The 24,322-nt window shown below is 42.2% G+C and overlaps 1 protein-coding gene across 4 annotated transcripts in view; it reads right to left on the bottom strand.

The window, feature by feature from the left end:
* The window catches only part of Arhgap26 (Rho GTPase activating protein 26), a 786,446-nt gene that overhangs the window by 97,205 nt on the left and 664,919 nt on the right, over positions 1-24,322 (bottom strand). For all 4 annotated transcript variants that reach the window (XM_063277362.1, XM_006254660.5, XM_006254663.4 and 1 more), the window contains one exon: positions 2,574-2,733. In XM_063277362.1, coding sequence (XP_063133432.1) covers positions 2,574-2,733 — 160 coding nt within the window. The remainder of the gene's footprint in view (positions 1-2,573; positions 2,734-24,322) is intronic.

Raw genomic sequence — 24,322 nt, 5'->3', positions numbered from 1 at the left:
CATTGCTAGGAAGATTAAATGAGATGGTAGCAATGTGGCTGCTTAGCACAGTATCTTGTGAGTAAGTTGTAAGTAAAAGCTATTTTTATCAAGTTATATTTCTGGACCATATTTATTGAAACTATCAGTTGGTTCAATTGAATAAAAAAAAAATATGGACTCATGGAAAGCTCGAGGATCCTCAGACATTTCTGTTTCTTATGACTTTTTCTGCTCTATCTTTTCTTATTCAGGGACATTTGTTTCCTAATAACTGTAGAATACTGTCTCCCTCCTGGATCAGCTGGGACAAAGACTCTAGACCTCTGAGACCCAGTACTTGTGTGGGCTCAGATGATTTCCCTAGCCAGTCTGAGGTCTATCACTAAGACTCCTATGAAGGACGTGGGAAGGTTCTCAGTAAAAAGAAAGAGCTCAGAAAGAAGGAAGTTTCTACACTCACAGACACTGTCTGGAACGTGTATAGACTGGATTGGCTCATTTTACATTACTAGAGTAAAATATCTGAGGCCAGGGAACTTTCTGAAGAAAGAAAATTTAGTCGGTTCATAGTTCTGTAGGTGTAAGGCCAAGGAACCATATTGCAAGTTTAGGTGTAGAGCATATTGTAACCTAGGAGACAGTGTGTGTGTGTGTGTGTGTGTGTGTGTGTGTGTGTGTATGTGTGTGTGTGTGTGTGTGTGTGTGTGTGTGTGTGTGTGTGTATGTGAAAGATAGGTGAGAAAGGAATGGAGGGGGACAGAAGTTGGGAGGAGAGAGAGATTGTTGATACTTTTGTGTTCTGATCGCTCTCTTACAAAGTCATCAGTATTTAATCAGGGGCTCAGTCTGAATGCCAACATTAAAGAGGTCGGAAAACTATTAGTCTGATCAGTAAGTAGACGCTCCAGCCTGGCAGAAGAGGCGAGCGCTACAGAAAGAGAAAGGCAAAGGAGAAGGGGCAGGACTGGGTCTATGACATTCTAAGTGCAGAGGTCTGGGCAGTCCCCACTGAAGACACTTGAAAGTGGTGAAGACACACGCCATGTAGTTTTCAAGGTGGAAGAGTGTTCCATCCGGGTGATGGGAACAGCAATTGCTAAGGAGTCAAGATAGACGTATACCTGACATGTCTAAGGGCCACAGAGCAGTTAGGACCAAGGAAGCAGCAGGAGCCAGGAGAGAGAAGATTGTGTAGGGTTCGCAGGCTCCTACAAATGGCCTCCAAATCCAGCCATGGGGAAGATTCTGGATGGCTTAGGCAGTGCACAACTGATGTGAGCTGGCTTGGCATGTCACAAGTGTCATTTTGGTAGGTGGCATCAGAATAAAGAGGCCAAGGTGGAAGCAAAGAGGCAAATTGTTGTCAAAATTCAGACCAAGGGTGACAGTGGCTTGCACTATTGCTATCAGTAATATTGTGTGCAAGGCATGGTCAGAATCTAAATTTGTTTTGTATGAATTTACTCATTCTAGGCAAAGGTTTTATTTAGGAAGAGGAACATGTATTATTTTTTTAAAAATTAAATTGCAGAGTTATGTCTGTGAAAAAGTCACCTGGGGCAATCTGCACAGGCTCTGAGAAGCTTCTCAGGGATTTGCTACTAAGAGTACTGACACGAGCATGACTCAGTGGTGCTAAAGTATTTCATGATGGATGGGGGTGCAGGGTAACTGTGTTCGCTTGGCAAGGTCAAGCTGGTCAGAATTCCACCATGGATGAGGGAAGGGCCCTGGAGGCCCTGCCCCTACTGAGGAGCTGCTGGCATTGGTGGCAGCTGGAGAAAGATTGGTTATTTTCCTTCAGGACTGCAGCCCCTGGAGGCTTCACATGCTCTAGTGGATGTAGTCTCACGCTTGTGGATGTAAGTAATGACTGACTGGACTAAACTGGATTTTAAAGGAGAAGGCCATGAAGGTAGTTGGGTATACTTGAGGAGTCCAGGGAAAGTTGGGGGGGGAAAGGCACTTCATACCTTTATACAGCTCTCTAAGAAAAGAATATTTTAGCAAATATTTAAAAAATATTTCAACAAACAATAGACCAGATACTTCAGTGCCTTAAAAGCAAAGATCACAAGCATATATAAACAAATTCAAATGCACACACATGAATACATGTATGAACATGTGTATGAAACTTGTACTATCTTTATAATCAAAATCCAGACTATGGGAAAAACACGTGCAGCACAAATGGGAAGACTTCAGCATACCTACTAGTAACAAGCCCATACGTTTCTAAGACAATCAAGTAAAAAGTAAAACGGTTTTCTAAAATGTGGCTCATAGAGTATCGCTTCTCTGGAAATCGAGGAGAAAGAGCTCAGCACTGTCCCTGATACAGAATAAGAACTCAGTGAGATTCTGTGCATCCCCACCCCTGTAGAGCCACTGTAAGAGCCACTGCTGTCACTTCCACCAGTGACATTCATCACCACCAGGACACTGACAGTCATCAACTTCACTATCATCTGGGTTCAAGCACCATTAGCAATGCAAACCTAATCAAGTCTGAAGGTCAGTTCCAGTGTAACCCCCATCCACAGAGCTAACACCCGACTCTCTCCCACAAGGGCCCACTTCTGCCTTACCTTCTCATGGTTCTCTATTAAGATCTCGATGACAATGTTCTGAAACTTGATGTCCATGATGGCTGCCACGGTTTCTTCCTGAGGTCGCAGCAAGGTGGGTCCAAACACTACACCAAGGTTTGCCACAGTCATCAGATTCTGCTTGTGGTTGTTAGCAACGCTGCAAAGGGGAAAGAGCGGGTGAGAGAAGTCGTGCATGCCCAGACGGCTTACCTCCATGGTGCTTCTGACCTCCCTGCCTGTATCTAGAGAAGGCAAGACTCAGGATCCTCGGATGCCATGAATCAAAGAGCAACTTTTCTTTTCTATCTTCAACTATGGTGTTCACAGATCTTCATTTAGTATTCACTTCAGGATATGATTCCCACTTTGCCTAAACAACCAGCAACCAGTCAAGGCCATCCGCCAGATGATGAGGTCTTGCTACCCCAAGTCACTACTCTCTACGTCCAGGTAACTCCCACCCATCTTGATTACTTCTGTACCTGTCTGCTTCTTAAACCACCAAGGGTTTTTCCCTCTGCACTGTCTCCAGTGTAGATCAAGAAGCTCCTGGTTTTGTTCATTTGCAAAAATAAACTTGAAATAGACACAGTTTTCTTTCGAAAGGAAAGAGCCGGCATTTAAACCATGTCAGGAAATTCAGTGCTCTAAACACTAAGTATTAAAAGCCCATTTGATTAAACATGAGGCTTGCATTAAGTGAAACATGTGGCATCAACAGAAATAAAAAATGTACTACTGGATATCTGTGTTTTTACACTGCACAGACATGCAAAGTTTAAAGAAAGGATGAGTCAGTAGTGGCTTGCCAGAGTAATCTACTAAATACACATGCAAACAACTATACAAAATACATATATCTGAACTCCATGCCCAAGCTATAAAACTCAGTGGTTCCTAAGCCCCTTGAATAAAAACTTAGGAATGATTTACTGGCAGTAGACAAGTTCATGCCATTCAACACTGTTAGAAAATACTGTAAGATTCCTTAATCGCCCACCTGCAGGAAGAAGGCAGCTATTCATTACTAACTCCAACCTAGAAAGAAGTCTGAGCAGAGACACTTTCCATGGACTGACATCCCCAGTGTCCAGTGCCATTGACACTGAGTGTCTTTCATGCAAGCGTAGCAATGCCTGCACTGTTTCTCCTGTAGACTTCCATTATTGTAGGAGAAGAAGGGATTCGCCGTTTCTAAACCCAGTCTTTACTGAAATTCTGCTTCAACCAACTTTATCATTTGATATACACTTTTGGGTTTGTACAGTTTTATAGATTTGATATACACTTATGGATACTCATAAAAGAAGTATATCTTCCCCTCAGTGCCTTTCTTAGTGTCTGCTACTTCCCAGCCACGGTTTACTTGATAAGTAATGATTTTAGGCAAGCATTGAAGATGTGGGATCCCTCCTCCTTTATAAGGAGTTGTAAGGGTGGATGGCACGCCCCCTTCATGTATGTTGTATGGGTTGAATGTGATCATGCATGGGAAGTGTACTGATGAGAATAATTTTCTACCCATCTTCCTCCTCTGCCCCCACTTTTCTGCTCTTGCCCATGTCAATCCTTGGCCTAGAATGTTCTTGTTATGTGCTTGACAAATCTCTGTAAGGTTCAGCACACATGCACCTGACATGGTCTCCTCCTACTCCTCCATCCCAGACTCAGATGTTCTCACTCAGTGATGCAATCTCCACCGTGAGAATGAACACAGAGACTGAAGTATTGAACCTGACAGAGCCAGTGACAAGCAGGATGCACTTGATGAAACTTAACACATGATGGGAACTTCTTGGTAGATGTAAGACTAATAATATTCATAGCCTAACTGAAAAATTTCTAATTATTATCAATAATATGGGGATAATTGTACCTGAACTACTCCCTTTTCAAAGTCTCGGGCTGTCTCCCACTTCTTAGGCTTAATTAATGAGTAATAATTACTCTGATTTGCAGGCCCTGAGGTCCAAAGGCATTTGGAAAAACAGTATAGTAATTCTGGTTGGCAACTCTGAATATAAATAGGCTTGAGGCTACCCAACAAATTCATTTCCCGTTTAATGATCCATTTTATTCTGGAACTTAAAACACATTGATCTAAGTCTTGAGAAACTTTTCAGTGACAAGTTTGTACCTTCTCGTTGCTACTATTCTATCTGGGCACTCACTGCAGAAATAAATTGATCTGTCACTTGATTACTTCGGCTCACAACTTGGTACAGCTTTGTTCATTACTCCACAGTGAATTATTAATGACTTGAGAGCTCTGTGTGTTCCAGAGAGAAAGGCCTAGACCTCAGTCTCTGCTGGCACCAGCCATGAATTATAGCTTGACGGATTTACAGATGTGTGGGAAGCGGCCTGGCAGGGTGCTGGAAAGCCTGTCCAGCAGAAGCCTCGGGATGCATTCATTAGGGAGATCCATAAAACACTAAGCCTGCCTTCTGTTCTCTTAATTGTACTGCCTGGGCTCCTCCTCACACAGTTCAGAATGTCATGTTGAATCTTGTCTTAAAATCAGCACACACATGCTTCTTGTGTGTTGAACTCTGCATTGGCACATGCCTTTCAGCCCTCTGCGTCCACATGGGCTATTCTGCTGAGATGTCTTCCACAGACACTGCAAGTAGGGCTGTGCTTTTGCAAGCGTGCAGAGGAGGAGTTCACCTGTGAGGGTAGGGAAGAAAGTCACTGTTCCTTCTGTGACCCTCAAGGAAGTTGCTGGGATTCTTCCCCCTATGTTCCAAGCAACTGGATTACAGTTAGCAAGTGAGGCAGGCTGGAAGGATTCCTGTCATCTTTGTTTCAAGGGGAATTAGCTCGACAGTCTGGATCTTATACCCTTTGGGAGAGAGAGAGGGGGAAATCACTTCCAGATGAAAACTGTGGTAATACGGAGAGCGTCATGACAGACAAGACAGTAGTCAACCCCTTTAGAAACCTATTAAGAAAGGCCCTCGTACTGCACAGGGATCACATCTGTTTTCCTTGAGTTGAACGGTAGGAGTGTGTCAGTGCTGTGTCCTTCACAACCATGGGCTGCCACAAAGGCCTCCAAATACCTGTAAGCCTAGAGTAGGGTTTGCAATCCAGTTGTCTCTGAGGCCTGGGTGCTACGTCGAGGAAAGACGCCAAAGCCGAGCCCATGGACATGAGGTGGCAGTGGCAGGTTAGCAGGGTCTACACAGGTTCCATGGCTGTAGTAAGGCTCTAACAACAGCACAGAAGCGCTGCTGGCTTCCCCACTCCAGCCTCCAGTGCCAACTAATACAGCCCTTCAGACTTAAAGAATGATGGAGGCTTTACGAAAAGTCCTAGAACGTCTTATGTACACTTGGCATTTATAACTCTAGAATACTAGTGTGACACTTTTTGACAACAGGAAATGTTTCCATCCAATACAAACATATATGCACAGCATACATATACCTAACAGTAAGTGGGATGCATCTGACATTTTATATTCTTTTCGAAATTTACTAAATTGACTTTGCAACGCACTTTTGCACCAAGAACTACAATTTGAAAGGAATATAGTGTTGAAATACCAATTTCTGCATAGAAAAACAATAAGGCTGAGGGAGACCCAATGGCTAGAGTCAGAGAAAGAGCGACTGGGTGGAAATCGGGTCACAGGGCCTTTTCACATAGGAAACAGGAAGGAAGATACCTACCATATAACATGGGAAGGCTGATAATGCATAGCTAATGAGTCAGTCTCTTGGCATGGTGTACCAGCCTAATAGAGGACATTTGCTATCATGGTGCTAGGGCACAGGAGTGGGTCACAGCAGGTACCAGTTTAAAGACATACTACAGTGATGTTTACTAGCTGCTTTGTTCTGGGGCAAGGATCAGTATATACATATATACACATACCATGACACACTTGAAATCTATAGAAATGTTTAAGGAACCACACACTTATTTTCCTTCATATTTTCATCAGCATCTTTGGTACCACAGGCTGAGAAACTCAAAGCTACTTCATGACACCAACGGCTTCATGTCCTAACCTACCTATCAAGTAACCTAAGTTCATCACCCTGTAAAGCCAACTCTGGGTAGCGCGTGTCTACTGCAGTTGCCCCAAGCTTATTCCTTTAAACCGGGTTTCCCATTCCATCCTTCGGGTGCTTCTACATTGACTGCTCCCCTTTCACAAGTGTTACAAGGCTAAAGCTGGACCGTGACCTTGGAGTGCCTCCTGTAGAAAATGCAGATGAGGCAGGCTTAAGGCTAACACTCCTGAAAGTGAGACAGTGGGTGGGAGATCAAGCAACTCTAAATATTACCTTAGTTGCTAACACCTTCTTGGGGAAGCCCCAAGGCTGGGCTGAGGATTCACTAGAAATGAAGCTGCTATTTTGTGGTCAACCAGCTAAGTGTTAAGTTTCCAGGGTTGTTAATTTGGTTGCTTTCACCAATTTCGAATCCCTAAGTGTGTGTTGCCTAGATACCACTTGGACTTTCAGAAGTGGGACTGGTATGAAGGGTGTTGGGGGACTCTGCCAAGAAAGCCCATCAGTGCCATAAATACAGCTTTTCTGTGCTGTCCTCAAGGGAAACAATAACAGAAGTTGCTCTATATGGTCCCCGTGTTCACATTAATTCCTAGGAATGGTTATTTAGTGAATGGCCATACTCCCCACTTTGAATAATTAATGGAGTATTATTTCTGAGCAGTAGTTTTATAGCCCCACTTGTCCTTCATGACAGGCACTCTATTGGCCACAATTATACAGTTGAGGACCCTGAGACACTGAGAAGTGAAGAAGCCACTTGTGCTCATACAGCCAGGATGGAACTATGTCAGTGAGCCTGTCCTCTTAACCATAGCTTTCCACTGTTCCATGCAACCAATGATGAGAGGTATCCTTGCTCCTCAGAAACCCATAAAAATGAATAGAGGGGCATCATAGAGTCACCCAGGGCTATGATGGAAGGATGAGAGGAGAAAGGTTGGTTCTTCATCCATGACAGAGACTGCTGAGCTGAAAGAGGAAGAGGGAGTGACCCTGTGTCTACCTCTGAAAGTTTGAAAGCAGTATCGGACTACACCACTTTCCCCTTCCTACCATGAACATGGCTGTCTACTTGGTAAAATGACATACTGACCCTTGAATATGACAGGATAGTGTTTATAGCTGGCTGCACAGTCAGAGAGCTGCTTTCTGGTGGTGTGAGAATAAAGCCACCAGGTAGATAAATCAAAGGGAAGGGCACTGGCAAAATGGTTTGCATGGCCCCAGAGCCATAAAGCGACAGCTAAGGAATACCAACACAGCCTACGCTCTTTGCTCTGAGATGTTTCAAGACTCATGAGTATGAATAACTTGTCCCTTCTTCTGGTGGCATAAATGGCCATGTTTCTGGATGGACACAGATGTCTGCTGAGATGTCCCTATTGGCTAGAAGGACTTATGTCAACTTTGGGCCCACTTGCAGAGACCCACTTGGTCCTAAACATTCTTTAGAGAAACAGAAGAGAGATGTGGGAGAAACAGAGATGAGAGCCTCTGTGCACGCAATCTGCACCCTAAGCAGAGGTGTTCTGAGGACAAGGTACCCAGCCAGCTCCATTTCTTCTCAGCTCACCTTGAAGTCAATACTACTCTTTTTAAAATCCACCAGAGGACCCCTGGCTATTTTAAACTGAAAGCTGTTCACAGGCAATGTGGTGGGTTCTCAAAAATGGCACACAAAATTGTCATCTGGCCCAGTAATTCTAAATCCAGGCATATCCATAAAAGAACTTCAAGTAGGGACTAAAGGTATCTGCACAGCCACCTTCGTGACCACTTTCTTCAACACTGCTCTAACACACTCATGTGCCTGTGGGGAGACGGGCAGTCCAGCAAGACATGAGCTACACCTACAATGGAGTGCTACACAGCCTTCAAAAGAAATGGAGTCCTGGCAAACCCAACGTGGACAGACTCTGAGGACACTACATTAGGTGAAGCAAACCAGTCGAAAGGGTAAATACTCTCCGATTTGCTTACAGTGATACTCCATTTCAGACTCCCACTGTGGTACCTGGTGGTGACCTGGCCAAGGTCCAGAGAGTTGTGTGCATTGCTGAAGCCTGGGCTCATCTAAATCACAAGTTTGATCTGATGTATGCCAAGTGTGACTTTGTGCACTGATACGTGGGTGAGGGCATGGTGGAGGGGGAATTCTCTGAGGCCTGTGAGGACATGGCTTCCCTAGAGAAGGATTATGAGGAGATTGGTGTGGGTTCTATGGAAGGCAAGGGTGAGAGAGAAGGAGAGGAATACTAGTCCATTCCTCCAGCCCCTGTATCATGTCAAACTCGAAACTCCAGCGCCAGCATTAGCTGCAGGCATTGATGCTTCTGTGCTGTTTTCATTCTGTGGTCATGTCTTCTCCATGTGTACCTCTAAGTTTTCCATGATGTCTCAAACTTAAAGAATTAAGAAAAGAAAAAAAAGGGGGGTCTGGAGAGATGGCTCAGTGGTTAAGAGCACTGACTGCTTTTCCAGAGGTCCTGAGTTCAATTCCCAGCAACCACATGGTGGCTCACATCCATCTGTAATGGGATCTGATGCCCTTCTGGTGGTGTCTGAAGACAGCTTCAGTGTGTGTGTGTGTGTGTGTGTGTGTGTGTGTGTGTGTGTGTGTTCTTTTCAAAAGTGGCTAATGCGATAAAAATGTTACATGTATTGTGCAATAGAAAAGTTGATTATCCAAAGGGAAGAGGAAAGAATTTGTGAGATACCCTTGCTAAGTCCTATGCATCAGTGACATCAAGGTGATTCTCTGCCACATTTCCCTTTGCTCTTTCACCTCTGGGCCTTGTATCTTTCTTTCCAGTTCTGATCCTTAACACCTTGGGAATTCAAAGGGCCTCTTTACTCGGCTTTCTCCTAGGGAATTCTCACTTCCTCAGAGGGGTCATTCTGGCCACTCACAGCAGGTCAGGTCTTACACTAACCTTGTACCTCCCTAGTTACCCTGTGTCAGCTCTTACTACATAATAACTCTGTCACCATTCACCGGAATGTCCTTGTCTGTTCCCTCCACTTAGCAAAAGTTCCAAGAGTACATGTTCGTGGGAGCCTCCTTACTACTCCCCCAGTATCAGGTATACTGAGACATACAACTTGTTAAGGATCAAGAAAGAAATAACATGCGCATCTTGTGGAGGCTACCATCTTGAAAATGCACAGAAGATCAGCAGTACTTTAGTTCCTGCTTCAAACTTCCATGTAACCTACCAGGGTCTCAGACCTTTGGTCATGCCAGGGGCAGCAGAGAGGCAGCTCCCCTGACAGCTTGATACATAACAAACCAGGTGTCACTGTTGATTACACTAGTCTGCAAGGTATGAGGCCATCAAATACTTATAGGGTATAACAATCATTATTACATGAATTACCTAATGTGCATTATATAACATAGCATAATGCACAAATTACTATGTTGGTCTCCTTCCAAAATATTTGTCATAGCTTCTAGGATAGAGTACCCTATGTTAATTTTTTTCATTAGATCTGTTTCTCAAATCCCTTTCTTCTGCCTGTCTTTAATTATTACAATGATTACCATCAATAACTAACAGCAGGATTAGCCAAGTATTTTCTGGGAAGCGGGTGTTAAGTACTTCATCAATTACCTCATCTGATCTTTAGAATTCTCCTGTGAATTAGGCTCCAACATTGTTCAGCACCACAAAGTTACAACTCTGACAAGTTACAAAGGCAGCAAGTGGCAGACATGGACCGTGATGCCAGCCTGACAGCAGAGCTGACTCTCAGGTCCTGTGGGGACGGTGCTGTCTGGGCATGGTACAGTCTTCCCTCTGTTCTTCCTTTCCACATGGCCTATGTTTAGGGAGATCATGTGGCAAAGGAAAACTAGATTGGGTAGTCCTGACTGGAAGTTGTTAAAAGTAATAAAGGATATTAGTTCATTTATGGCCAATAACAGTCTAGAACATCCCTGAGTTTCTCTATTGGGAATACACTAAACTGGGCCACCGGAATTACAGTCTCCAATGGAATGGGTGTGGTTCACTCAGGAAATGAATTAGAACTCTCATTGTTACTTGTAAGTCAGGCATGGCCTTCGAGTCCCCAAATTCATCAGACAGAGTTTATTTATTTCTCTTATGTCTTTCTTGTACAAAGAAAGTACATCATTTAGACCTAGGGATCTGGATCTAAGAGGCAGAAATAGTCACCCTTCTTGAGTAGGCTGCAGCAGAGAAAAGGAGAGGAGCTGACCCAGGACACCACTTTCTGGAAAACTACTTAACTACTCCAAGTCATCAACAGCAGATTCTAATGCCCAATGCAACTCACTCTTGCAAAGCACTTTAAAGTTTATAAAATGTTTTCATACGCATTACCGCACCATTAAAAGTTATTCCTCAGACTTAGAAATGTTAAGTGACAAACATGCATATATGTACATGACAGCAACAAGGGCTGCTAGGGTAGGGCAACTGATTCCTGGTGCTGTGACACTTTTCTCAGTGATGGGACCACTGCCCATAAACCACCACTGTCCAAACTTGCAGGCCAAGGACTGAGGCGCACCTTGATCCAGCAGAGAAGTCGCAAAGCCTTACCTAGTCTTCTGTTATCAAATAATTTCCAGTGTTTGCTATGTGCCAGGGGCTGCTTTAAGCACTGGAGACGCTGCAATAACAAAACAACCTCTCCCCCATCCCTGGTTCTGTGCCTTAGATAAACTTTCATTTTGTATGGTAAGGCAGATATAAATAAAGTATATGGTCTAGTGGTAAAAGAGCACACTGGGAAAGGGGACAGGGAATGCTGGGGCCATGTTGCACTTTTAAAAGGTGATTTGGGAAGTATGGCTAGGAGACATGTAGTACCCATCTGGAGGTAGAAAAGATGTTGGCCTGGTGACACCTGGGAAGTCACATGCAGAGGAAGCAGTAGGTGTGGACACATGGAGGTCAGAAGGTGCATGGCGTGCTGGCAACACAGCAGGAAAGCCGGCACACCTGGAGCACAGTGAGCGGAGGGGAAAGTAGCACAAGTCAGACAGGCGACAGGCCGGGGGCAGCAAAGCTGGAGGGCTTTGCAGGCCACTGTGAGTGTTTGCTTCTTTACAGAGCGAGATGAAAAGCAATTAGAAAATTCTCATCTGCTGAGAAACCCAATATCAGCACAGCCTCTCTTCCGTCTCAGAAAGGCCTCAGCTACTAAGGCTGAAATGCTCAAACTCCATTGGTTTCTCATTTTCCAGAGAGACAGACAGAGACAGAGAGATGCGCAGAGAAGGGAGCAGGGGGAAGCTACAGGAGCAGCCATCAAGTCCAGTAGAGAATGGTGACATATGAAACACAGTACAGCACTGTTTGGATTGCATCCAAACAGTTCTATCTGCCAAACCCTGTTCCTGCTACTCTAGCAGGTCTCTGCACTCCCTGTCATTTGCCCTAGTCACTGGGTGAAAGGGCTCCACTGCAGGAAGTTCACTGGGGAAAGAACTGGACTAAACTGGTGGTCTAACGGAACAGGGTCAGGAGGGAGGTATAGGGGCAAGACTTGGTACACAGTTCCCCTGAGGAGGGAGAGAAAAGGTGCACACAAAGTCACAAGTCTACATCAAGAGTCCGATTGGCACTGAGCACCAAACACAAAACAGAGAACAGAGAAACTGAGAGTATGCTCGCCCAGGGCGACTATCTGCACCTTCCTCATCTGTAAACGCGCTCCTCCCTCCTACTCTCACTCTCCATGCCCAGCTCTCTGTGCTCTCACAGTCCACAGTGAGGGAGCCTGGCATGCACATCTCACTCCCACGGAAGGTTCCCAACTGAGGGACTGCTCCAGATTGATGTTTACATCCTATAGGCACAAGTGTCCAGTCACAGATAGGGAATGAGCTTGGGAAAATCAAGTCCAGGCACTTCATTTCCTGTCTACAAAGACAGAAGAGTCCCAAGGGCATAGCCAAGCAGCGACTATTCTGGTTTTTATGACCAAGAGAGAAGGGGGAGAGGTGGACATGGGGAGGAGGGAGAGGAAGGAAGGAAGGAAAGAGGGGGAGGGAGGGAGAGGGAGGGGAAGGGAGGAGAGAGAATAGGAAGGGGGAAGGGAAAGGAAGAGAAGGGAAGGGAAGGGAGGGGAGGGGAGAGAAAGGGAGGGGGAGAGAGGGAACTACCTCTTCCAAGTCAGATCACTGGATATGATTGAGTGTGAGATAAGAGATAGTAAGGAGTTCATGGAATGATGTCCAGCTGTACTGCTACACCCAAGGGGTCAGCAGTCTGAAACTGCTCCACAGTGAAGAAATTGAAGGTGAAAAACTGTAACAAGCTGGTACCACCAAGGCAAGTGATAGAGCACCCACGCACTGAATGCACTGTAGGCCACACCGGTTTGGCTGTCGTGAGTTATGTTATTCTCATGAAATTTCCCTTTGTCTATCATGCTCTATAGGATGCATATCTGTGTGGATGTGGCCTCTTTTCTCTTTTTAAAAGTGCCTATGACTATCGTCTCTAGTAATCTATACCTCTGGACTCCAGAAAACCCTCAACCATTCTCTGAAGAAAATCACTGCTGCTCTGAGTATGATCTGTGGACCATGAGTGTCCTATGCTAGAGGCTTGGCCCCCCCATGATATACTGTCAGAAAGCACTGTGAAGCCTTTAGGAGTGAGGGTGAGATGAAGGGAAGGGACTTAGGTCACTGGCGACATGCCCGGGCAGGACTCATCCAGGCCCTTCTCCTTCCAAGCTATGCTCCTTCTTGTACTCCTGCCGAGATGAATCACCCTCTGCTGCCTTACCAAAGTTGAAGCAAATGCTCTTGACCTTTGAACCTCCACAACTGAAAGCTTTCTGTAAAAGTAGCCAGCTTCGGGCAGGAAAAACTACTGAATACAACTAATTCTGTTCACACTCTGTAGTTTTGTCCGTAGAGTAGAGTACATTTGGATCTTCTCATTCTGATCTGTTTGTTTTCTGTGCCGTGACTGGAACCTAGGGGTTCGTGTATGTTGTACAAGTGCCATACCAGTAAACTGGGTCCCCATCCCGCTTTTCAAATATTTTCTGTTATTTCCCTGTACTGCATTGTGGTGACTTTCTAACACCAACTTTCTTGTCTTTCCTCAGATTGGTTTAGTCTTTAACTGAATTTTAACTTCAATGATCATTTCTTTTTTTTCCCCCCATTTTTATTAAATTGGGTGTTTCTTATTTATATTTCAAATATTATTCTCTTTCCTGGTTTCCCATCGATCAGCCCCCTAGCCCCTCCCCCTCCTCTTCTATATGGGTGTTCTCCTCCCCACCCACCCCCCCATTACCACTCCCCCAACAATCCCCTACACTGGGGGGTCCAACCTTGGTAGGACCAAGGGCTTCCCCTTCCACTGGTGCTCTTACTAGGCTATTCACTGCTACCTATGCAGTTGGCGCCTAGGTCAGTCCATGTATAGTCTTTGGGTAGTGGTTTAGCCCCTGAAAGCTTTGGTTGGTTGGCATTGTTTTTCTCTAACTCCTCCAACGGGGCTCCTGTTCTCAGTTCAGTGGTTTGCTGCTAGCATTCGCTTCTGTATTTGAATACATATTCTGGCTGTGTCTCTCAGGAGAGATATATATCCAATTCCTTTCAGCATGCACTTTTTAGCTTCACCAATCTTATCTAGTTTTGGTGAATATATATATATGGGCCACGTGGGGCAGACTCTGAATGGCCATTCCTTCAGTCTCTGCTCCAAACTTGGCTTCCATATCCCCTCCTATGGATATTTTTGTTCCCCTTTTAAGAAGGAGTGAAGCCAGAAAAACACACATGGTATGCACTCATTGATAAGTGGCTATTAGCCCAAATGCTTGAATTACCCTAGATGCCTAGAACACATGAAACTCAAGATGGATGATCAAAATGTGAATGCTTCACTCCTTCTTTAAAAGGGGAACAAGAATACCCTAGGCAGGGAATAGAGAGGCAAAGATTAAAACAGAGACAGAAGGAACACCCATTCAGAGCCTGCCCCACATGTGGCCCATACATATATAGCCACCCAATTAGACAAGATGGATGAAGCAAAGAAGTGCAGGCAGACAGGAGCAGGATGTAGATCGCTCCTGAGAGACACAGCCAGAATTCAGCAAATACAGAGGCGAATGCCAGCAGCAAACCACTGAACTGAGAATAGGATCCCCGTTGAAGGAATCAGAGAAAGAACTGGAAGAGCTTGAAGGGGCTCGAGACCCCATATGTACAACAATGCCAAGCAACCAGAGCTTCCAGGGACTAAGCCACTACCTAAAGACTATACATGGACTGACCCTGGACTCTGACCTCATAGGTAGCAAAGAATATCCTAGTAAGAGCACCAGTGTAAGGGGAAGCCCTGGGTCCTGCTAAGACTGAACCCCCAGTGAATGTGATTGTTGGGGGGAGGGTGGCAATGAGGGGAGGATGGGGAGGGGAACACCCATAAAGAAGGGAAGGGGGAGGGGTTAGGGGGATGTTGGCCCGTAAACCGGGAAAGGGAATAACACTCGAAATGTAAATAAGAAATACTCAAGTTAATAAAAAAAAAAGAAAATGAAAAAAAAAAAAAAAGGAGCGAAGCATCCACATTTTGGATGCTTCTGAGTTTCAATGACCATTTTTATTTCTATGATCAGTACAAATGTCTTTCAAATCTGTCTGTTCTTCTCTCAATCCCATCTTTATATTCTAAACCATTATATTTTGGTCTCTATTAACTTTTTTTCTAATTGTATTATTATATAAAGTTTTAGGGTCTTAATATTCCCACATGTTGGTTCTACTAACTAGTTGATAGGAGATTACTTGTTTGTTTATAATATTGGATTTATCTTCAGAGTCCCTTTCATTTGAATATCCTAGGTAATATAGGTTGATTGTCTAGTCTTCAACTTAGGAGGTACCACTGAGTACTACTGCCAGGATAAAATCAATTTCATTATTGATCCCAGACTAAAATAAAAAAAATATCATATGGTATACTTAAGCTAAGATTTTTCTTAGTTAATGCTTTAAATGTTAGGGAAATCTGTCAAGATTCCTTGAGTAGGTGGAAGGAATCTCAGTTCAAACTCCTTCCTACCCCTGTGGTCTCCTGGCCTCTCTCCCATTCCTGCTGTCTGGGAACCCACTGTAACAACACTGGTGACTCTCGTCCCTGTACCGTCAGCTACACTATCAGCTCATGTCCTTAGCATGAGTATCTAGCAGTATGATTTTCTAGGACCGTTCAACTCTCCACTCACAACTTAGTACCAATGAGGTATGTGTGTGCTCTGTAAAGACACATTTAAAGTTGAGTTAATTTTGGTAAGTTCATAAATTATTTCTAAAGCAAAATGCAACCTTCAAAGTTAAGGGTTTATTGCCCTGTGGAATGTGCCAGGTTTGGATATAAGATATCTATTTTGTAGAATGCAAATGAGTCTTTGCAACCTTCCTTTGTGTTTCTTCTTGAAGTCTCATAAATGCTGACATGTGCTCTTCCTACACTTTTCTAAAGCTATGTATAAAAGCATTTGGGGGCCAGTGAGATGGATCATGTACGGAGAGTGCTTGCTGCCAGGGCTGAAACCTGATTTTGACCCCAGGACTCACACAGTAGAAGAAGAGAACCAGCCCTCAACAGTTATTCTTAGGCCTTTCTGTGCATGATGCATGTGTACAACACATGAGTACATGCACAAAAGGCTAGGATAAAGCCATTTGAAAGTTACACTTTATTATCAACCCTACTGTGTATCTGTCAAGCCAAAGACAATGAAGCCTTTTGTTCATTTCTGTGAATGAGATCCAAACCCAGTCCTCATGCCCCCTTCTCTGTAAGGACAGTGGCTCACTGTTGTTTTGCTGTCAGGTAGACTAGCTGAGGCTAAGATTGCAAGGGGTTACTGTTTCTCTTCTTAAATAAAACAATCCAAGAATACAGATTAAAACCATCCTAGCTTTTGAAAGTAGACAACTTGCAGATAATTAATCTCCCCTGTTAATTATTGGTATGATGTGGTTTTACGACAAGTTTGAACTCATCAAAGGCAAAACAGTATGGATTGAGGAAGGGTTTCTAAAGCCCCACCCATAACGGAGGAGTTGTGGAAGGCTGATCTTACTGGGGGTAGCAGGGGAAAGTCACTTTTGTTTAGGAGTGTGGTCCCCAATAAATTCTTCATGCCCCAGTGGGTGACCCCATACCCATGCACATATGGATATTATAATTGAACTCAGTCATAAAATAAAATAAATAAATATAGAGGGACAAGAAGTTGGGAGAGAGATGTAATGGGTGGGAGATCCTGGAGAAGTTGGAGTAGGGAGCAATGGGTAGATTTGATCAGGATACATTGTACACATGCATGGAATTTTCAAGGGATAAATAAAATGCTTATTGTAAAGCAAAACAATTGTACAATATTAACAGTTCTAAAATTATCTACTGATATGATTAAAATGACAAATTAGAAACTATATGTTTGCAAGCAATGAACATTAAAAAATACTCTAGTTATTCTACCTAATGTAAAGAGAAATTGCATGTCCTTATTCCTGAGAGTTACAAATTATAACAAAGAGCATCAAACTTAGTTCTTTAAAGGAGGAGAATAGGAAAGGGCCCCAGAATAAGGACTCTAAGCTTTGAAGTCCACTTTGTTTAGATTCTCAAGTAGGTAGGGAAAAGGAAAAAGGAAAAGGAACAAGGAATCTGAATTTGAACCCTTCTGTGTGTTTGATCTTTTGTTGGGGAAATAGGGTCTCATACAGCACACATGATCTCAAACTTATTATGTAACTGAAGATAACGTTGAATTTCTGATTCACCTTCCTCTGTTACCTAAGTATTGGAATAATAGATTTATAGTGTCACACCTGGCTGAATTATAATTTTTTAAGACTTGGAATTCTACCACAAAATACTAAAATACATTCTACTGATTGTTCAATCAAGTCAAGCATGCTACAAAGATTGGAATTACAAATGTTAGGGGGTTTCTTTATTTTGTTTTGTTTCTTGTAGATGACATAGGAGTTAACTTTCAAGTTAATTCTACTATGATTGAATCTCTCAAAAATTCTAAGGAATGGATATAAATATTTCTGCAGAATCAAGTAAATATGATGTAATAGGCCAACAGAGAACTGTCTTCTGGCTTACTCACTATCATTTACTAGGTAGGTGGCTTGAAGGAGCACACTGTGAAGCTATTTGTGGTTTCCTTCTCTGCTTACTTACTACCTAGGATAGCAGCTCTCAAGTTGCTGGTCCTCTGTGGATGCCTGGGAGACGCATAAGACATTCTCAAAGACAATACAAGAAAACAACAGCTAAACCTGATAGTGCCTCAGCATTAATTGAGGTAGCCATGCACTCCTAGCTTTAAAATTAAAATTACCTTCAGGTCTCCATCTGTACCAGAGCTAAGGCTGTCCCACAGCGCTCAAGACCCAAAACTTGCCCAAAGAGAGCTGGTCTCCCAGGAGCACTCTCACTCCTAAAGATCACAGGCTAACAGGTTCACAGGCCCACAGGAGGGACAAGCTTCAGTCAGAGACAGCAAGACCAACTAACATCATAGATAACCAGATGGCAAGAGGCAAGCACAGGAATGTAAGCAACACAAACCAAGACTACTTGGCACCATCAGAACCCAGTTCTCCCATCGCAGCAAGTACTGGATATCTCAACACACTGGAAAAGAAAGATTTGGATTTAAAATCACATCTCATGATGATGATAGAGGACTTTAAGAAAGACATAAATAATTCTCTTTAAAAAAAAATACAGGAGAACACAGGTAAATAAGTAGAAGCCCTTAAAGAGGAAACACAAAAATCCCTTAAAGAATGACAGGACAATAAAACCAAACAGGTGAAGGAATTGAACAAAACCATCCAGGATCTAAAAATGGAAATAGAAACAATAAAGAAATCACAAAAGAAGATAACCCTGGAGATAGAAAACCTAGGAAAGAGATCAGGAGCCACGGATGTAAGCATCACCAACAGAATAAAAGAGATAAAGGGAGAAAAACTCAGGGGCAGAAGATACCATTGAAAACATTGACACAGTAGGCAAACAAAATGCAAAATGCAAAAAGTTTCCAACCCAAAACATCCAGGAAATTCAGGACACAATGAGAAGATCAAACCCAAGGATAATAGGTATAGAAGAGAGCTGAAGACTCTCAACTTAAAGAGCCAGTAAATATCTTCAACAACATTATAGAAGGAAACTTCCCTAACCTAAAAAAAAGAAAAGAGATGCCCATAAACATACAAGAAGCCTACAGAACTCCAAATAGATTGGACCAGAAAAGAAATTCCTCCTGTCACATAATAGTCAAAACACCAATACACAGAACAAAGAAAGAATATTAAGAGCAGTAAGGGAAAAGGTCAAGTAACATATAAAGGCAGACCTATTAGAATCACACCAGATTTCTCACCAGACAATATAAAAACCAGAAGATCCTGGACAGATGTCATACAGACCCTAAGACAACACAAATGCCAGCTCAGGCTACTATATCCAGTAAAACTCTCTATTACCATAGATGGAAAAAACCAAGATATTCCATGACAAAACCAAATTTACACAATATCTTTCACAAATCTAGCCCTCCAAAGGATAATAGATGGAAAACTCCAACACAAGGAGGGAAAATACACCCTAGAAAAGGCAAGAATGTAATCTTCCTGCCACAAACCAAAAAGAAGATAGCCACAAAATATAATTCCACATGTACAACAAAAATAACAGGAAACAACAATCACTATTCCTTAATATCTCTTAACATCAATGGACTCAATTCCCCAATAAAAAGACATAAACTAACAGACTGGATACATAAATAGGACCCAACATTTTGGTGCATATAGTAAACACACTTCAGTGACAAAGACAGACACTATCTAATAGTAAAAGTCTGGGGAAAGTTTTTCCAAGCAAATGATCCCAAGAAACAAGCTGGAATAGCCATTCTAATAACAAATAAAATCTACTTTCAACCAAAAGTTATCAAAAAAGGAAGGTTCCTTCATATTCATCAAAGGAAAAACCTACCAAGATGGTCTCTCAATTCTTAATATCTATGCTCCAGAAGCAAAGGCACCCACATTCAAAAAAGAAACTTTATTAACGCTGAAAGCATACATTGCACTACATACAATAATAGTAGGAGACTTCAACATACCACTCTCATCAATGGCCAGATCATGGAAACAGAAACTAAACAGAGACACAGAGAAACTAACAAAGTTATGAACCAAATGAATTTAACATATAACTATAGAACATTTCATACTAAAACAAAAGAATGTACCTTTGTCTCAGTACCTCATGGTACCTTCTCTAAAAAAGACAATATAATTGGTCACAAAATAGATCTCAGTAGATACAAGGAGATTGAAATAATCCCATGCATCCTATCAGATCATCATGGACTAAGGCTGGTCTTCAAAAACAACAAAAACAACAGAAAGCCCGCATACACATGGAAGCTGAACAATGATCTATTCAAAGATAATTTGGTCAAGGAAGAAATAAAGAAAGAAATAAATGGTTTTTTAGAATTTAATGAAAATGAAGGCGTAACATACCAAAACTTACGGGACACAAATAAAAGCAGTGCTAAGAGGAAAACTCATAGCTCTTCAGTGCCTCCAAAAAGAAACCAGAGAGAACATACAGTAGCAGCTTGACAGCACACCTGAAAGCTCTAGAACAAAAAGAAGCAAATGCACCCAAGAGGAGTAAACAGCAGGAAATGATCAAACTCAGAGCTGAAATCAACCAAGTAGAAACAAAAAGAACTATACAAAGAATCAACAAAACCAGGATATGGTTCTTTGAGAAAATCAACAAGATAGATGAACCCTTAGCCAGACTAACCAGAGGGCACAGAGAGAGAGTATCCAAATTAACAAAATCAGAAATGAAAAGGGAGACATAACAACAGAATCTGAGGAAATTAAAAAAATCATCAAATCCTACTACAAAAGCCTATACTCAACAAAACTGGAAAATCTGGATGAAATGGATAATTTTCTAGACAGACACCAGGTACCAGAGTTAAATCAGGATCAGATAAACTATCTAAACAGTCCCATAATCCCTAAAGAAATAGAAGTAGTCATTAAAAGTCTCCCAACCAGGGGTTGGGGATTTAGCTCAGTGGTAGAGTGCTTTCCTAGGAACCGCAAGGCCCTGGGTTCGGTCCCCAGCTCCGAAAAGAAGAAGAAAAAAAAAAAAAAAAGACTGGCTGGCTTGTGGGCAGCACTGTAGAGCATTTCTTGATGGATGACTGCTAAGGGAGGGCCCAGCTCACTGTGGGTAGTGCCACCTCTGGGGCTCCTGGGTTCTATAAGAATACAGGCTGAGTAAACCAAGAGGGACAAAAAAATAACCAAAAAAAAAAAGGCTCCCAACCAAAAAAAAAAAAAAATGCCCAGGACCAGATGGGTTTACTGTGGAATTCTATTGAAGCGTCAAAGACGACTCTTCAAACTATTCCATAAAATAGAAACAGAAGGAACACTACACAATTCATTTTTGAAGCCACAATTACATTTATACCTAAACCACACAAAGACTCTACAAAGAAAAATAACCAGACAATTACCCTCATGAATATAGATACAAAAAAAACTTAATAAAATTCTTGCAAACTCAATCTAAGAACAAATCAAGGCAATCATCCATCATATTCAAGTAGGCTTCATCCAGGGATGCAAGAATGGTTCAATATACAGAATTCCATCAACAAAATCCAGTATATAAACAAACACAAGAGAAAAAAAAAACCACATGCTCATTTAATGCAGAGAAAGCATTTGGCAAAAATGCTTTCAACACCCCTTCCTGATAAAAGTCTTAGAAGATCAGGAATTCAAGGACCATACCTAAACATAATAAAAGCAATATACAGCAAACCAGTAGCCAACACCAAATTAAGTGGAGAGAAACTTGAAGCAATCCCATCTAAATGAGGGACAAAGCAAGGCTGCCCATTCTTTCCCTACCTATTCAATATATTATGAAGTCCTACCCAGAGCAATTAGACAACAACAAAAAAGGTTAAAGGGATACAAATTGGAAAGGAAGAAGTCAAAATATCACTATTTGCAGATGATATGATAGTATACTTAAGTGACCCAAAAATTCCACCAGAGAATTCCTACAGCTGATAAACAATTTCAGCAAAGTGGCTGGATATAAAATTAACTCAGACAAATCAGTAGCCTTCCTCTACTCAAAGGAGAAACAGGCTGAGAAAGAAATTAGAGAAATGATACCCTTCACAATAGCCACAAATAATATAAAATACTTCAGTGTGACTAACCACGCAAGTGAAAGATCTGCATGACAAGAACTTCAAGTCTGTGAAGAAAGAAATCGAGAAAAATCTCAGAAGATGGAAAGATCTCCCATGCTCATGGATTGGCAGGATTAATATTGTAAAAATGACCATTTTGCTGAAAGCAATCTATAGATTCAATGTAATTCCCATCAAAATTCCAACTCAATTCTTCACAGAGTTAGAAAGAACAATTTGAAAATACATTTGGAAAAGCAAAAAAACCACGATAGCAAAACCTATTCTCAACAATAAAAGAACTTCTGTGGGAATCATCATCCCTGAACTCAAGCAGTATTACAGAGCAATTGTGATTTAAAAAAAAAAACTGTATGATTTTGGTACAGAGACAGGCAGGTAGACCAGTGGAATAGAATTGAAGACCTAGAAATGAACCCACACACCTATGGTCACCTGATCATTGACAAAGGAGTTAAATCTATGCAATGGGAAAAAGACAGCATTTTCAACAAATGGTGCTGGTTCAACTGGAGGTCAGCATGTAGAAGAATGCAAATTGACCTATTTTCATCTCCTTGTACAAAGCTCAAGTCCAAGTGGATCAAAGACCTCCACATAAAACGAGACACACTGAAACTAATAGAAGAGAAAGTGGGGAAGAGCCACTAACATAGGCACAGGGGACATTTTCCTGAATAGAACACCTGAATAGGCCTATGCTCTAAGATCAAGAATAAACAAATGGGACCTTAGAAAACCGCAAAGCTTCTGTAACGCAAAGAACACTGTCAATATGACAAAACGACAACCAAAAGATTAGGAAAAGTTCTTTACCAATACTATATCCAATAGAGGGCTTATATCCAATGTATACAAGGAACTCAAGAAGTTAGACTGCAAAGAACCAAATACTCCTACTAAAAATGGAGTACAGAGCTAAACAAAGAATTCTCAACTGAGAAATATCGAATGGCTGAGAAGTACCTAAAAAAATGTTCGACATCCTTAGTCAACAGGGAAATGCAAATCAAAACAACCCTGAGAATCCACCTCACACCAGTCAGAATGGCTAAGATTAAAAACTAAGGTGACTGTAGATGCTGTCAAGGATATGGAGAAATAGAAACACTCCATTGTTGGTGGGATTGCAAGCTGGTACAACCACTCTGGAAATCAGTTTGGTGGTTCCTGAGAAAATTGGACATAGTCCTACCTGAGGACCCAGCTATACCACTCCTGGGCATATACCCAAAAGATGCTCCAACATATAACAAGAACACATGCTCCACTATGTTCATAGCAGCCTTATTTATAATAGCTAGAAGCTGGAAACAATCCAGACGTCCTCTAACAGAGAAATGGATACAGAAAATGTGGTACATTTACACAATGGAGTACTACTTGGCTATTAAAAACAATGACATCATCAAATACGTAGGCAAATGGAATGAACTAGAAAATATCATCCTGAGTGAGGTAACCCAATCACAAAGAACACACATAGTATGTATTCACTGATAAGTAAATATTAGCCCCAAAGCTTGAAATACCTAAGAAAAAAAATCACAGATCATATGAAGCTCAAGAAGAAGGAAGACCAAAATGTGGATATTTCATTCCTTCTTTGAAGGGAGAACAAAATACTCATGGGAGGAAATACAGGGACAAAGAGTGGAACAGGAACTGAAGAAAAGGTCATCCAGAGACTGCCCCACCTGGGGATCCATCCCATATGCAGCCACCAAATCCAGTCACTACTGCTGATGCCAAGAAGTGCTTGCTGACAGGAACCAGATATGGGTGTCTCCTAAGAGGCTCTACCCAAGCCCTAGTGATACAAATGAGGATGCTTGCAGCTAACCATTGGACTGAAGAAGGAGACCCCAATGGAGGAGTTAGAGAAAAGACTGAAGGAGATGAAGAGATTTGCAACCCCATAGAAAGAACAACAATATCAACCAACCAGATCCCACCAGAGCTCCCAGGGACTAAAGCACTAACCACTGAGTACACATGGAGGGACCTACGATTCCAGCCACATATGTAGCAGAGAATAGCATTGTTCACCACCAATAGAAGGAAAAGCCCTTGGACCTGTGAAGGCTCGTTTCCCCAATGCAGGGGAATACCAAGGCGTTGACATGGGAAGAGGTGGATGGGAGTGGGAGCATCTTCATAGAAGCAGGGAGATCGGGGAGCGGTGTGGGGGAGGGGGGAAAGGGGATAACATTTGAAATGTAAATACATAAAATACCTAAGAAAAATAAAATTAAAAAATATAAAATAAAAATAAATTGACAACTAAGGAAAAAACTAAAATTAAAGATGCCTAGTTTGAGAGTTCCTTAATAAGCCAGCAAATTACTGAACTTTATTAAGCCTTGATTTTAGTATTCTCCTTAGAGTGGCATGGGAGTG

Source organism: Rattus norvegicus, chromosome 18, assembly GCF_036323735.1.
Source record: "Rattus norvegicus strain BN/NHsdMcwi chromosome 18, GRCr8, whole genome shotgun sequence".
Lineage (NCBI taxonomy): Eukaryota > Metazoa > Chordata > Mammalia > Rodentia > Muridae > Rattus > Rattus norvegicus.
This window is presented reverse-complemented; position numbering and strand designations above follow the sequence as displayed.